This window comes from Phalaenopsis equestris, unplaced genomic scaffold (assembly GCF_001263595.1).
Source record: "Phalaenopsis equestris unplaced genomic scaffold, ASM126359v1 Scaffold000002, whole genome shotgun sequence".
NCBI lineage: Eukaryota > Viridiplantae > Streptophyta > Magnoliopsida > Asparagales > Orchidaceae > Phalaenopsis > Phalaenopsis equestris.
The window spans coordinates 62,898,221-62,913,967 of record NW_018164444.1 but is presented as its reverse complement, the minus strand read 5'-3'; the positions used below and the strand labels follow the sequence as shown (position 1 = coordinate 62,913,967).

Below are 15,747 nucleotides of genomic sequence, written 5' to 3'. Positions count from 1 at the left end.
CCATATAGGGCACCGTAATTGGTCATATAGCAGGTAGTTGTAATAACGTTCATAGGCTGTAAAGGCTGTGTGAGCTGTAAGCTATATAGACTGTAGTTAGTCACATAAGCCATATAGGTGAGCTGTAGTAGTGTCAGTTGGTTGCCAAGGCTGTAATAAGAGGATGCAGTTGTAGGAACCACATAAGTGGTAAGTCGTAGTAGGTATGGCTATGAATTTATCCTAAAGATTGTTAATCTTTTGAAAATCAAATCAAATTTTGGCTCGGATCGAGATCGAATTGAAACAAATGAGTCGAGCATTGGCCAAAACATTGGATTTTTTTTTTTGCGTTATACATGGAACAGCTTGAATTGTCTCGAAGTATTTTTTTATTTATTTAAATAATATATAATGCTAAATAAACTTGAATATAACGATCCATGAGCCAATTTCATGCCGATTTCAAGCTGGAATATATCCAAATAACTCAATTTGAGCCAGCTAGTTTCAATTTTGAGCTAGATCAAGTTTATTTCGAGCTTAAACAAATCCAAATAACTCAATTTGAGCCAGCTCATTTCGATTTCAACAATCATCTAGCTCGATTCAATTTTGACCCGAGCTTACTCGAAATAGAATATAACAAACCATGAGCTGATTTCAAGCCACACTCAATCCATTCAAGTCGATTTCGAGCTAAGCCCAGCTCGGATCAAAATCTGACCGTTAACAACCCTGATAATAGGGAGCTGTGAGGAATTAACATCAGGAGTTTGAAAAAGGTCATCATGTTCCGAGCATGACAATTAGGGCTGTCAAAACGGCTCGTTGTTCGCGAACAGCTCGTGTTCGGCTCATTCGCTAAGTTAACGAGCCGAACACGAACAACACAAACAAATATTTGGTCGTTCGTGTTCGGCTCATTTTGGCTCGAAATACTACTAATCAATTATATATATATCTTTGATGAGTAGTATCTTAAAAAAAATTAATTGACTATAAGGCTATAAAGATTTATAATCAATTAAAAGTATTAATTAAGAAAATAAAATAAAAATTATTATATTAGATTCAAGTGATGTTTTAAATCTTATCTCAATCCTTAACATCTTATGACTACGCCATTAGGGTTGTCAAAATGACTTTGTTGGTTAAAGGCTCGGCTCGTGTTCGGCTCACTAAGCAAACGAGCCGAACACGAACACACTTTCTGAGCTCGAAATATAAACGAGCCAAACAGGAGCTGAGCCTGGGCTCGCTCGTGTTCGGCTCGTTTACACCCCTAATGACAATTATAAACAGTTTTTAGAGGGAGTTATACCATTTTCGAGGTATATCATTACACAATCTTTAGCTGCGTCGTTATGTCATCTTCCAAGTGCGACGTTACATTGTCTTCGGGTGCGTCATCTCACCATCTTCGAGGTGCGTCGATACACCGTCTTTTAATGCATCGTTACACCATCTTTGGGCTACTTTGTTACACCATCTTTAGGTTTGTCGTTACACAACAACGTGCGCCGAGATTCCATAGTGTACATATTGATTTCGTATGGGGGTTTCTTGTGACAAGCAGGGGGCGACTGATAGTGGTTAATAATAGTTGGTGAGCAGTGCTCGACTGTGGTCGGCAATTGCATGAGTGAGTGACATTCGGTGGAGTTCAGCTCCTTCTCGTAGCCCCACTCCAAGTTCAAGTTTTTGTCTTCTGTTATGAGTGGGTAGGGCTTTATTTATAGAGTGTAGGAGATGCATCCTTACAAATAAAAAAGAAATTCAGACAACTACATCGGATGACCCAGAGAGGTTCTCTCGATTGAACGATATTCTATATACATTCGAGCACCTTAATAATGTTGAAATTGAGTGATCTTGGGCTTTTTGGATTTGTCTCATCGAGACACTCTATTAAATTTTAAGCTTATTAGATTTAGAATCCATTTGATATTCCAACTAACCACCCGAAGTTTTGAAAACTAGTTTAATGGCTTGATTTTGGCTTGATCACACTTAATTAATTGAACTTAGAGAGGGAGAGAGAATTAGATAGTAATGAATAATGCATATTACATTTTTTACATTTTTTCACCTCGGCTTGGCGGGGGCAAGGATTCGTACTAGTATATTTTCTAGTATTTTATAATGTGGGCTCCAACTGCATTCTAGCCCTGCCTTCAAGTTTAGTTGATTTCGTGTCAGTAGGATCAGCTTGGTCCACTGAGCTTGGCCGGTATGGTTCAATCATCTAATCTAGCCTATTTGACTATCTGCGATCTCTGGTGAAGAGTTTTTGGGGTCTCAACGAGATGTTCTTACGATACTTTGAAGAATTAGATCTTCCTTTGAATCAGCTCTACTAAGGGATAAACTATTTCATCAAGCCGGCTTTCTTGCAGTGCATGTCTCGATGCTCTCTTGTCTTGTTTCCGATTGAACGACTCAAGCTCAGATCAATCGGTCGTCTGTTTGTCCGCCTCGTGACTTGATCGGTTATGATCTTATTGGCTTGGCTTGTTCGGTTAGGTGGGGTTCACTTCTCCCTACACTGGGACTCCATTCGTCATATTTTTCTCTTCTGGACCGTTTGATCTCTTTAAGATCAATACATACATATTTTTTATATACAATGATGATATTAAATTTTATGTAAATAAGTAAAAATTATGTAGCATTTATGGAAATTCCCATAATCAAGGAAGATGAATGTTTAAAAATTGGGGAGATTTACATAAAAATTTTCATTATTATAAATAAATAAATAAATAAATAAGCAACCAATGGTAAGAGTATGAAAATAACCGTATGTCGGGGTATGTCAACCTGTGATTCTGCGCATCCTCTGACATCAAAATACTTCATTATTATCGATGATGTGGACGTATCGATAGCCACTCTATTTATTATAAAATATAAAGTAAATAAACCGAAGTTGGTTCAACAACCCGCACATAGCATTACATGTCTTTTTCGCCTCAATTCACCGGGACAAATATTTAATTTCTCTTATATATATATATAGAGTTAGAATTTGTAATTTATAAAATACAAGCTCATGACCCAAAATTCATAAAGTTAAATAACCAAGATCTTTGAGTTTATGATTTTCACATACTCATAAATAAGATATACGTAATTTCTCTCTCTAATCCTTATTTCTTTCATTATTTTTCAATGGAGAGAAAAAATACATTTCATCTTGGGAGAGGGATAACTCTTCTTTTATTTATAAGAGAAAAGACAAGTCTCTTGGGAAGAGACACATATTTCTCTTAATTATTGATTATTAACCACCATTCATCATGATGATTATTGAACAATATGATTTATGATATTTTAATTAATTAATTTAAGTGAAAGAATAATATGTCTTTTGGGAAGAAACATGACTCTTCATTTCGGATAATTGAATAAATTAATTAAAACGAAAAGATGCGGTGTCTATTGGGAAGAGACATTACCCTTTTTTTTAATTAATTAATTAATTACTATATAAATAAATTAGAGTGGGCCACATAAATAAAATAATGAAACACTAATATATATATATATATATATATATATATTGACATTGACCTTCATGATATAAGATCCCTCATATCGAAGGTTCGAATACACTCACGCAATTGGGCTGAAGGAGGTGATAATCGAATTGTTAGACTCATTAGATGTGATTGGAGGCTTGTATAATAACTTCGGATCATTCTTGATATATATATGTCTGTGCATTACTACTTATTTAAATTAGTGATGGTATTATTTTTAATGTGATGCCAAATATTTGAGCATTAGGTATGTAAATATGAAAATTAGTGTTAGGTAAATATTTAAGATTGTGTGGTATGTTTGTAAATGTCTATTTTTTGCTTGGTGATATATATGAAAATTAGTGATATATATATGTTGTATGACGTGCTTCTATTTTTTAAATAATTACTGTAATTTTCAAAAATTAAAAAAGGATATAAAATTTTGTGTTAATTTGCATTAATAATTCTTTTTCTTTGTTTATTATGATAATGATATTTATGTCATATATATTTTCAATTTGGTGAAGTTTGTTTTTACTTGAATTCGGGTCTGTTTGGGGCAGCTTGTGAAACGCGACCCGCGGGAGTCGACCAATGGCCTGCGTTTAGTGTAAAAAACCTAAACGCGACAAGTATCGTTTTTAAAAACGCCGCCCCACTTATAAGCTCTCCCAAACGGGCCCGAAGACTTTTTATTTTTGCTTTTAGGGTTAAAATAAATGTGTATGCAAATTTGATTGTTTAAATTCATAGCTTGTGAGTTCAAAATAAAATTATTATTATTTATTGTTAGAGTTTAACATATTAAACATAATACTTAAGAATATCACTATTATTAATATTTTTTAAAGTGAAAAACATCTTTTCATGCATTAGTGTTCATGTAAATACGTTACAAATGTAAATATCAGAGTTTGGAGTTAATATGTAAATACGTAACATTGTGTAGTATCTATGTAAATTTTCATTAAGTTCTCTTTCAACTTAACTATTACCTTTAAAAGAGATCATTAACATGCATTATTAATGATCTTCTATTTTAAAATAGTTCTTATATGGAAGATTAATATAGCTTACTGCCAAAATCATTTTCATGTTTAACTCATTCTTATAATTACCAATGATATTGAGATGCATTTTGATGTTTAGGAATTGTCCTTTTAAAGGTTTATAAAGTTTTTTACATGGAAAATATGTCAAAGCTGATCTCGAGGAGATCTAACAGTCCAGAAGGAAGAAATTACGATAAAAAAGGGACCACCGATAGAAAATCAGGAGGCTCGCTTATTCAATTCCATGCAACCGCCAGAGCCAAGGTCAAAGGCTGATCGAGCAAGGAGAAGGACAAAAAGATGACCAATCAATTTGAATCCAAACCAATCAGAGTAAAACAATATAGATAAACATTCAAGCTAACCAGTATAAGAAAACTGACCAAAGACAACAATTTGCTTTATGGCAGCTTCAACCTAAAGGCAGACCCAATTTCTCAATTCACCAACCGTCCCACAGATGTCGCCGAGGCTTTTCATCAAGAGTCAAGAATTGAAAATACAATAGTAATAATCATCCCATCATTTTTTCTCAATGAGGAACGAGCTACCTGTTAGGTTATGATGATTCACCCTATATCCGATAGTCTAATCTCGCTCGCTGGACATGAACTCCTCATTCAGGGGTCGAGGATGATACACCAAAATAACGTGTCGTTTTAAGTATACGTTTAATGCTTATTTTTGGTGATATTGCACTTTAAAGAATGGTAGTTTCATATTTTTGTTGTAGGTATATCAATTTTAGGCATTTGGAGCAAAAATAACAAAAATGACGAAATTTGGAGCCAAAACAACGAATTTCATGATTCTAAAACGCCACTTTACAGAGAGCTGGCGCCTGAAGCGCCACTTTACAGATAGCTGACGCCTGAAGCAGCAGATTTAGCGCCTGAAGCTCCAAAACCCAAAACAACGCATAATTAAGCAACTTGGCACCTGAACTTGAGGCGCCAAAGACTACTTTTTATGAATCAAGGCAATTCAGGACGAATTTTGCATGAATTTCGAAGGGACCACTTGTTCTAAACGCCCTGTGGAGTGATTCAATTTATCTAGACACTTTGGAAGGTTCTTTTATGAAGGGATATGTCTCTTGGATCAATAGACATATATGTTAGAATTCAAAAGGGTTGTCTTTTAGACAAAATTTTGGAGGGAATTTTGAATTCTTTTTGGAGGGAGGCAACCTCTAATAAAAGAGAGCCGAGCCTATGACATGGTGAGAGATTTCTTCTTAATTACACTTCTAAGAGAGAATTAAGAGTGCTTGTAAAGAGGGAAATTGCTTGAAGAGAACTTCTAGGATTTGCTTGGGAAGGATTGTGATATAAGTTGTGTCTTTTATTTCTTTATTTTTGTAAATTTGTTTTTATATATGAAATTCGTGTTCTATTGTTTCCTTCTCATGAATTCTGAGTGATCTTCTTTATCCTTCTCAATACAATGAAATTTGGTTTTGTGAAGAATTGATTTTGTTTTTATACGGTTTTAAAAGTTAATAATTTATGATGATTTGAACTTTGATCTTCATTTACTTTTCGATCTATCTATTACTTTTCGATCTAGCCAATTGAAATATTAAAATGTGTTGAGAAACATATGATCTGAAAGGGCTATGATTTCTACAACATAGTGAGAATCACATTCGATCCCATGGGAGATGATGTCATCAATGGGGTTGAATGCAAATAAATAAGGAAATATACCTTGTTGGATGCAGAATTCGAGATTTTAAGGTGACAGATTAAAATCCCCAATTTGGTCTAGTGGATTGGAAACTAATATTTGGAAACTAATGCGAGATTGTTAGCCCTCAGGGGAGGGAGTAGTGAGAGCTCTGGAGTGGCAGCCGGTATTCTCCTAGCATAAACACGAAATTAGGGACCAAACTCTGGATTAGTCAATGTTTTTTATGCACTTGAAAGAGGGTAAAGAATAGAATTGTTCCTATTTGGAACAAAATAATTTTTATATATTTTAAAATGATTTTAATTTCTTCACAATCCATATACTCATTGTAAAAAGGAATAATGCTTTCTTAAATTTGAACTCTTCGTCATAAAAACTTTGTTTAAATTTCATAAGTTTGTTTTTGAAAGTTTAACAATTAGTTTAATTAAACTGGTTCCTTTTGTCTGCATTTTATTTAGCATACACTTAATTATTTTAGATTAAAATTTCGTACTTCTGTTTCATAGTTTGAATTGTGTTTTACGTTATAGTCATAAGAATTTACCTATAAGCATTTCCAACTTCATTGTGGGATTGATATCTTGAGCGATACGTGTACTTACGTTATTATTAGGGGATTTGACATTTTAAAGATTCTTAAAATATATAATTAATTTTATTAAAGTTATTTTTGTTGGACTTACATTGCATATTTATTGTTATAACTGCTATGTGTATTTTGTAATACTGAAAAATATTTGCAAAAGTAAAACACAAAAATTCGCCTTATCAGAGGGTCAACAATCAAACTAGATCAATCAATTGAGAAATCATAATCGATCAAATAAGTCCTATCAATCTAAAATCAATAAAACTTAACCAATCGACAACGTTGGCTCAGCTTACCCAAGGGGATCAACCACACTAATACGATAACAAACAAGCTAAGTCGACCGAGATAGAAAGCAGCTGAGTGATGGGCTTATATATGTAAAATGCCTAGAATACTCTTTATAACACAGATTAAAATAGGGGCAAACTGTAATATTATTATATTGTACCCACTTCCCAATAAGGAGATCATTTTATGAGAAAGAGATTAATAAAATGTATTATTGTTCATTATTGTTTACTCCTTTATTTATCTCTCTCTATCTCTATCTCCTTCCTTACATTCTATTCTCTGGGGAGTGATTCAGGTTCAATCAAAATTTAGCATCTCAAAAGGTGTCGCTAGTGTAGATCATTTCACAGTCAAGAGAAAGAGCATCATATGGAGAAGGAACTCATAACAAAGACAATGACAATGTGGAGTGCACGAGAGATTTTGTGAACCATCAAATCCAGGAGCGAAAGGATCGGATGTTAGATGTCATTCGAGAGAAATTGGCTCGAGAAAAAGGGTAGTACACTACAGGAAAAAAATTTTAAAATCGACCGCAAAGCTCACGACTTACCTTTACGTCGCAAAAAATGTTTCATTTCTAAGGTTATATCAACATTTTATGATTTGGGTTTTTTGTCACGGCTTAATAAAATTTTTCCCGGCGATTTTACTCATTATCGACGCTTTATGTCGTTGGTCAAACGTAAATATTAACTGACGACCATATTGTGTCAGTTATCCATGAACCCACCATTTGATGGGTATTAACCGAAGCACTTTTTTAATAAGTGGCAGTTTTATTTGTCAGTAATAATGTAAATTGCTGACGGTCTAGCGGCAGTTTATGTTTGAGTTATTTGCGACATCATATTTATAGAAGACCACGACCATAACATAGAGGAAAGCCAACCCCTCTGAAGTATAATTGATTATTTGATCATGGCTTGAAATATTAAGGAGTTGGTAGCTCCAGGAGCAACAAACCAGAGGCAAGAAAAAACTCTGGTATAAGAAATTTTGGACGAGCTAGTTTGAGCCCACGTTGTTTATATTGATGGTATAATTCCTGCGGCCCTGCCATCTTCAAAGGAGAAGGAGACTCAATCCATCGAGCCAGTATGAAGAGTCTTTGGTTGGGAGAACTTTGCATAACCACCGTCGTTCCTAAATACAACTCGCATCCTCCTTCACCTTCACCGATGAAGCTTTGCTCCTCTGGACCCTTACAATTATTCCATTGTTATCACGATCAACAAGTACCATATTGGTAGCATTCTTATCGACACTGGCAACTCAATGAACATTTTGTTAAAAACAGTGTTCGATGATATGGGACTTAGAAATGACCAGTTGCCTGCAATAACAAGCCCGTTCTATGGTTTCTCCAGTGAGAGGAAAGAAGCTTCGAGAACTATCACCCTACCAATTATGTGGTGGGAAATTGATAAATAATTTGCAAATATTGAGGAATTCTTAGTGGTTGAATCACCACCCACTTATAATTCCATCTTCAACCACCCATTGCTCAACTCTTTTAAGGTTGTTACCTCGATGTATCTTGCAGGGGTGAAATTTCTGGGTGATGGGGAAGTAATCACCATTCGAGGAAACTTGGAGAGATCTTGCACCTGCTATCTCCGAGCCCTTGTAAGTGTTGAACAAGAGCCATTCTAGCTTTGAAATTTGTAATTTGTTTGGTGGGGGGGGGGGGGGGGGGGGGGGGGGAGCAATGAGACCACTCATCAAATTTTGATGACCGAAGATGAGCTCGATAATTTCTTTCTAATAAGTGACATTTTTTTATGCATGTTTGAAGAATACGTTGAACATAACTGCTTGATTAGTATCCCATTGTTGTTCAAACATCCTACATTGTGAGACTTAATTAGTTTCCCCCTTGATTATTCTTACACTTATTCTCAATTCACTCAAACTTCTTCTTGTGTGCGTTGATAGTCTCATATGCAATGATTTAAGCTTCAACGTGATGAATGAGATCAGCATATTAACGATTTTTCTCTCGCATCAATGATGAGTAGAAAAGTCCTTGTCTCTCGCAGTGATTTAAGCATTTGGTGTCGGACCTCACATAAGAGTTGAAAGATCTTATGTTGAGACTCTTCCATCCCACACACTTGATCCTTCAGAGAGAGACCTAAAATGTCTTTGACGGCGAGATAACACCTTTCAAGGTGGGAAGAGGTGGAGACTTGACATCCTTGGCTTCACAACTACCCTTGGAATTGTGAGTGTTTGAGTGGAATGATTCATTGTTGTGAATGTTATGTCTGGTAGCAATTTAATAAGTTTCACAAGTCATTTAGTGGTGAGATTGCCTTTCCAAAAGACGAGACCAAATTGATGTGTGTTGGAAGATATATGACAGTAGAGTGATAATTTAACATCTTAGCATTAAATGAAAGTCCACTATACAAATACGTAACTGAAGTGACATATAGACATCAGAAGTTTTTATATGAAAAATCAATAATAATAATAATAATAATAACATTATGATATCTAGCCTAATCAAAATGATATAAAATAAGTTGATGAGTACACGTTCAAACCCTTGTCCCATAGGTGAGAAAGAGTTACAATGTTTCTCGAAGTACAACAATCGTATGCAAAAGCATACGCTGCCCAACGGTCGAAAGCAATTGTATTTGTGATTAGTTGTTGAAACTTTAGTACATTGTCCTCGAAATTCATTGTGGTGCGGTTTTCAGTAAAATGAACTGCATTTTAAGGTGCCTCATTACTCTATGACGTTCATCTTGACTCCACATAGTTTTTCGCTACTCCACAACATTTGTCGACGTGGCTCTGCATGTTTCTTTCTTACTTTGTAGAATACATCACGACTCTGTGAGAGGATTCGTTGTGACAAGCAAGAGAGTCAAATGGTATTCGTTGAGTGGTGGTTAGCGGTTGCAGGAGCGGGAAGCATTCACTGAGCCTTCGATCTGGAACGGCACTAGAAGTTAGCTCCTTCTTCTCCCAATCCAGCTCTTCCTACGGTTCAAGGCCTAGGTATCCTATCTTGAAGGAGGTAGGACTTTATTTATTGAGTCCGAGAGAGGCATCCCTACAAATAAGGAATGAATCCAGACAGCTCCATCAAAAGGCCCAAAGCGATTCTCTTGTTTGAGTGATTTTAGGCTCGTTGGTTTCTTCTTATCGAGATACTCAATGTAGCTATAAAAACTTATCAAATTTGGAATCTATTTGACCTTTCAATTATACATCGAAAGCTTCAAGAGTAGCTTAACGACTTATTCCAGGCCTGATTTGATTCGGATTGGGTTAATTTTGGTGTCATTTGGTCTGTCTCATCGAGCCCGTCCGTTAAACTGTAAGTTTGCGAGCCCGTCCGTTAAACTGTAAATTTTTTTTTTTTTTTTTTTTGAGATTGAAGTTATGAATAATTTTAAATTTGAATTTAAATATTTTTTATTTACAAATATTTCAAAATGTATGTTATATTTCTTAAGATTTATGTCAAATAATAAAATTTGTTGATGATATATTAGAAATTATATTATATCCACTCAATTAGGTCCATAACTCACACTATCTTATATATTAAAAAAAAATGGACTGTTATGAGTGAGTGATAGTAGATATACTGATTTTTTAATATTAAAATTACTGCATTAATTAAATTTGTTATTTTGGAAAAAAAAAGTACCATATAATATAGTGGCTCTTTTGTTATATTTAAAATTATTGATAAAAAAAAACTATGATAAATCGTTTGGGCAAATATTTATTGTAAGCAAAGTATTTTCAGTATTGTCTTAATCGCCAAATTTTCGCCTCTATATTCTTAAGCTCCTTAGCTGGGGAAAAATTTGCGTACGTAAGACGTACGCAATGCTGAGTACATAATGGAAGTTATATTCACGTTATATCCGTACTACATCCGCATTATATCGTCTGTAATCTCGATGTAACATCTATATAACCTACTTGAATTTACAAATAAGTTTCGTACTTCTGTTTTCACATATCTGTAAATTACATGGAAGTTATATGGAGGTTACAGAGAATATAACGAGAATATAATGCCGATATAACACAAATATAACCTCCATTATGAAACACTTATGTAAGCAATATTATGTACAGCTTACGTACGCAAATTTCAACCCCCAGCGCCCGAGCTGGATGGCATATTTAAATATGTAGACATTTCTGTACTATGCATTATATTCAATAAAAAGTAGCCCTTTTATAGAAATTATATATATATATATATATAATCTTTCATCCTTTTAAAAAATTTAAAATATTATAAATATTATTATTAAAAACCACTTAACTTTGAAACTATGGCCCCAATCATTCACTCCACCCTAAAAAATATTATTATTATTCAGGAATTTTTTAGTCAATTTACGAGACTTTTCAGTGAGAAAAAATATCGAACCACCAAACCATCATCTCATATTAACCAAAACATTCTCTTATTCAAATATCTCTCTTCTCTGTACCATTTAAAAATCATAATAATAGTAATAATTGTAATTAAATTATAAATTTTTATTTACTTTTTTCTAAAATGTTTTCTAATAGTAATTGCTAATTGTGACTATTATCAATAGTGATCACCACTAATGATGATAATTGACATTGTTGACTCGCGAAAGTGAAGAGTGACTGGTAGTGTTCGTGCTGACTGTCAATATTGATTTATGAATGCAATTAATATTGATCATCAATAATGATCACTAATATCAACAACTGATAAAATCAGCCTGCGATCGCAACAACCAATATTGATTGTAACGATTGCAACAAATTGTTAGTAATTTAAAAAAAAAAAAAACATATAAAACATCTAAGAAATGTTTTAAATAAATCAACTTTAAAAAAGGTAAAATAATCAACAATATTAAACAAATATGTTCAACTAAAAGGTACAAATAGAATGACAAAGGCAATGGCAAAATTGTTAATTTGTGCCAATCAAGGGGAGGATTCTTATGTGTTGCCTACTTGAAAAAGAAGGCGATGGGGCCCACCACCATTGTCATGCATGTGATTTTGGGTTGGTTTCATGTTTTTAATTAAAGCTTAAAAATCATAATTAGAGAGAGAGAGAGAGAGAGAGAGAGAGAGAGGCTCTTAAATAAGCCAGTCATAACTATACCATTATTTTCCTACTCTAATGGAGAAGAGGGATTGACCATGGAAGCTTCTTCTGCCTACCAAAGCGAAGGGTAGGTGAGTTTGGGAAAGTGATTTTTATTTATTTATTATTTTTTTTTTTAAATGGAGAAAGTGACTTGCTAGCCAATCATAACTTTTCTGTGGGGCCCACCATGCATTCTCTCATTAAATTTTTGACATCATTAATGACCAGTTAACTTTATTTGAAATGATAAAAAATGTTTTTTTTTTAATTTAAATAATAATTATCTATTTATTTTTTTTTTGAAAATTATAAGAAAATTTATTGGATTATTAATGTATCATACACTCCTCAAGCAGAAAATAAAAATTAATTCCTTATTAATTTAATAAGATATAAAAAAAATATATGTTTTTTAATTAGTTAAATTTTTATATCATTTCTATTTTTAGTTTATTTTCATCCCCACAACTCCATTCATTCCAACCAAACGCAGCCTAAGATTTTCTGTTCTATTCGGCGCACATGGCAGGAATTCTAACCATGTGCAGCAGTATAGATTCTAAGATTCAAAATTAAATAATTATGAGATGAAATGGTGTCTTGATAGTGAAAAATTAATGGTGTCTTAACCACGTCTACCTTTCCTAAATGATGATCTGACGTTTTGGTGAGACGCGAGGTTTAATTTTTGGGTACTGAGGCCAGATTAGGGCCGTGTCGTGCAGTAAGGAAATAGAAATTTAATTTTTTTTTTAATGTGGGGCCTGCAGTTTCATGTTTCACGTTTTAATTGGACACCGCACGTAGACTTGGGTGTGGTATTCACACAGAATAAACGCTCCTTAATAGTTAGGCGCATCTCCTCCTGCGCAGAAATGTCTTTTACCAAAATAATAAATAAATAACCCGGACCCCTCACTCCGCTGAAAGAGTCTTTACCTCGGTTTGTTGGTTGGAATCCTTGGTGTAAGACCCCTCAGGTCGGGTGTTCGAATCTCTCTCTGAGCCTTGATAAGGGTGGTACTCGAAATATTTGACACATTAGAAGTGGTTGGAGGCTCGTATATATAGCCCATTTGATATTTTCAATAGTAAAAAAATTCTATTTTCAATCATTTCAAGTAAAAACTTAAATTTCGATTAAATAAATTGTTTTACTCCACCACAACATATACAAAACTGAAAGATTTAACAAGCAAGACATTATTAGAGAACAATATCCTATCTAACAAACATATTATAAAATGATTAGATTAATAATATATATATATTGATATATTCAATCAATCATGCGCAATAAATTAAAGATAAAATTTTTGAAATATTCTTCATAGAAAAATATTAATTTGGTACACATATGCTTGAGTTAAGAAGCAAAGGACCCATGTGAACATGGATCACTCAATTTTCAAGAGAAAAACATCCCATATAGGAATTTCAATGATTCTCTCTAGCTTGTGCCCAATAATTGAGTACCTACCACATAATCCATGCATATATATGTATATATATATATATAGATAGATAGATAATTATGAAAATACAATATTAATCCATATGCATCTCATTAAATTAAGTTTTGGTTACAACTACCCTCTACCTACCTGATTCATCATGTGCCAAATTGCAACTAATGCTATGCTGTTTTCATGATAGTCCTATGGATAGAAACCTCCATAGAAATTTTATGAAGTAAGCCTCATTTTGAGACATGTGATACCTTGCTACCTACCCTCCTAATTTCTTTTTATTTATTTATTTGGCCTTTTCTCTTCTCCATTGTTCTTATCCATTTTCTCACATGCATTCAGTCCACTTAGCCACACAAATTATATATATATATATAAAAAAACTTATTAAAGTTGATGAGAATTCATTATTAATTATTATTTTTTTAAGAAAATAAAGTGAAAAAAAAACTTTAATTTGCCCTCAGAATTTAGCATATGTGTGGAGAAAAAGTGAAATAGGTGACCATGTCATTATAATTTAATTTAAATTTAAATATTATTTCTGCTCATACTTACAAAATATGTAATATTTTCTGAAAAGAAGAAGATTATTTAGATGATATGATATAGTATCTAATTACATATGTCAATAATTATACAAACTACAAAATCAGATAGAAGGATGACTGCATGCAAAGAAGGGAGGAAAATACTAATTAGTGCTAAATTACAGCATTAATACAGCATAAATCTCACTAATCCCACCATTTCTAAGAAAAAAAAAAAGAAAAGAAAGAAACAAATTAAATAACTATATGAAAACTCTCTCAATTACTCTCCAGACTTCTGTAATCCAGCACACCACTGCTGAGACCAAGAAAACTGCCACCACACTTGCACTCTGAGCTCCTCTTCACGCCCAATCTACAGTTAAAGCAAAGCCTCAATTCTTCGTTCTTCGCAGTTTCCTGACACAAAACTTGCTGCATTTGTGAAGGAGGAGTACTGATGCATAACTCTAAATTCAAATCAGGACATCTCCACTTCTTCTTCTCTCCCTCCGGCCGCCGCTGAAGCCTTACAGACATCTCTTCACCGCCACTTTTCTTCCCTTCCCCTCTCCCCTCAAACTCCACACCTTTCTCCTCTGCTTTAATGAAGGATATCGTCGTCTTCCCCTGTTGCTCCAGCAGAGGCCGGTGAGTTGCAGGGTCTATCCCACTGCTCATCAACTTCCGCCTGATATGCGTGTTCCAGTAGTTCTTTATCTCGTTATCGGTTCTCCCCGGTAACCTCGCAGCTATCAGAGACCATCTGCATCAACAATCAAAAACCTCAAACATAAAAACTTCACCTTTCGCGATTAAACTGAAGCGAAAATGGACTTAGAGATCAAAAGACACTAACTTGTTGCCCAACAGACTGTGGAGTTTGATGATGAGCTCATCTTCTTCTTCCGTAAAGTTCCCTCTTTTGAGATCGGGACGGAGGTAATTGATCCATCGAAGGCGGCAGCTTTTGCCACAACGAAGAAGACCGGCGGCCTTGGGGAGGGAACGCCAACAGCCCTCACCGTGAGCCTTGATGTGTGCGGTGAGGCGCTCGTCTTCTTCCTTGGTCCATGCTCCCTTGTTGGTGTGAGCTTTCTCGCAACAAGGAGATCTCCCCATGGATCCTGATTACCTATCTTCTTCAATTACTTGCAGCTCTGGAGCAAGAATGGAGGAGTTTGGAAGATATATAAGAGTTTGACCCTTTGGGGAGAAAGGAGGTGGAAGTTAAAACTCTGGGACTTCTAGAAGCGAGTTGGTGAGAAAAAGGTTGAGGGAGGGTGGTTGCATTGTAGGCTCTTGGTACAAATGACATCAGCCCATGTTACCTGTTTGGAAAAATTTAAGAGACATAATCATGATATATGTTAATTAGAACTATGTTAGGTATGAGGATGGGGTAACTAATTATTTGGAGTTGGAAGATGGAGCATAAATCAGGTGTTGCTTTGTTCTAAGTTTGGACCGTTTGGTGTGTATGGAAG

The 15,747-nt window shown here is 34.4% G+C and overlaps 1 protein-coding gene across 1 annotated transcript; it reads right to left on the bottom strand.

The window, feature by feature from the left end:
* Positions 1 to 14,478: 14,478 nt before the first annotated feature.
* LOC110038715 (myb-related protein 308-like) lies at positions 14,479 to 15,493 on the bottom strand. Its single transcript, XM_020743613.1, has 2 exons — positions 15,120 to 15,493; positions 14,479 to 15,026 (listed from the first exon to the last, which is right to left on the bottom strand). The coding sequence occupies exons 1-2, from the start codon at positions 15,380 to 15,382 to the stop codon at positions 14,540 to 14,542; spliced, it is 750 nt and encodes a 249-aa protein (XP_020599272.1). The 5' UTR covers positions 15,383 to 15,493; the 3' UTR covers positions 14,479 to 14,539.
* Positions 15,494 to 15,747: the final 254 nt, after the last annotated feature.

Coding starts and splice junctions, on each gene's coding strand:
- LOC110038715 (XM_020743613.1), bottom strand. CDS start 15,382: ATGGGGAGATCTCCTTGTTGCGAGAAAGCTCACACCAACAAGGGAGCA. Junction 15,027..15,119: donor CACAGTCTGTTGGGCAACAA/GTTAGTGTCTTT, acceptor TTGTTGATGCAG/ATGGTCTCTGATAGCTGCGA.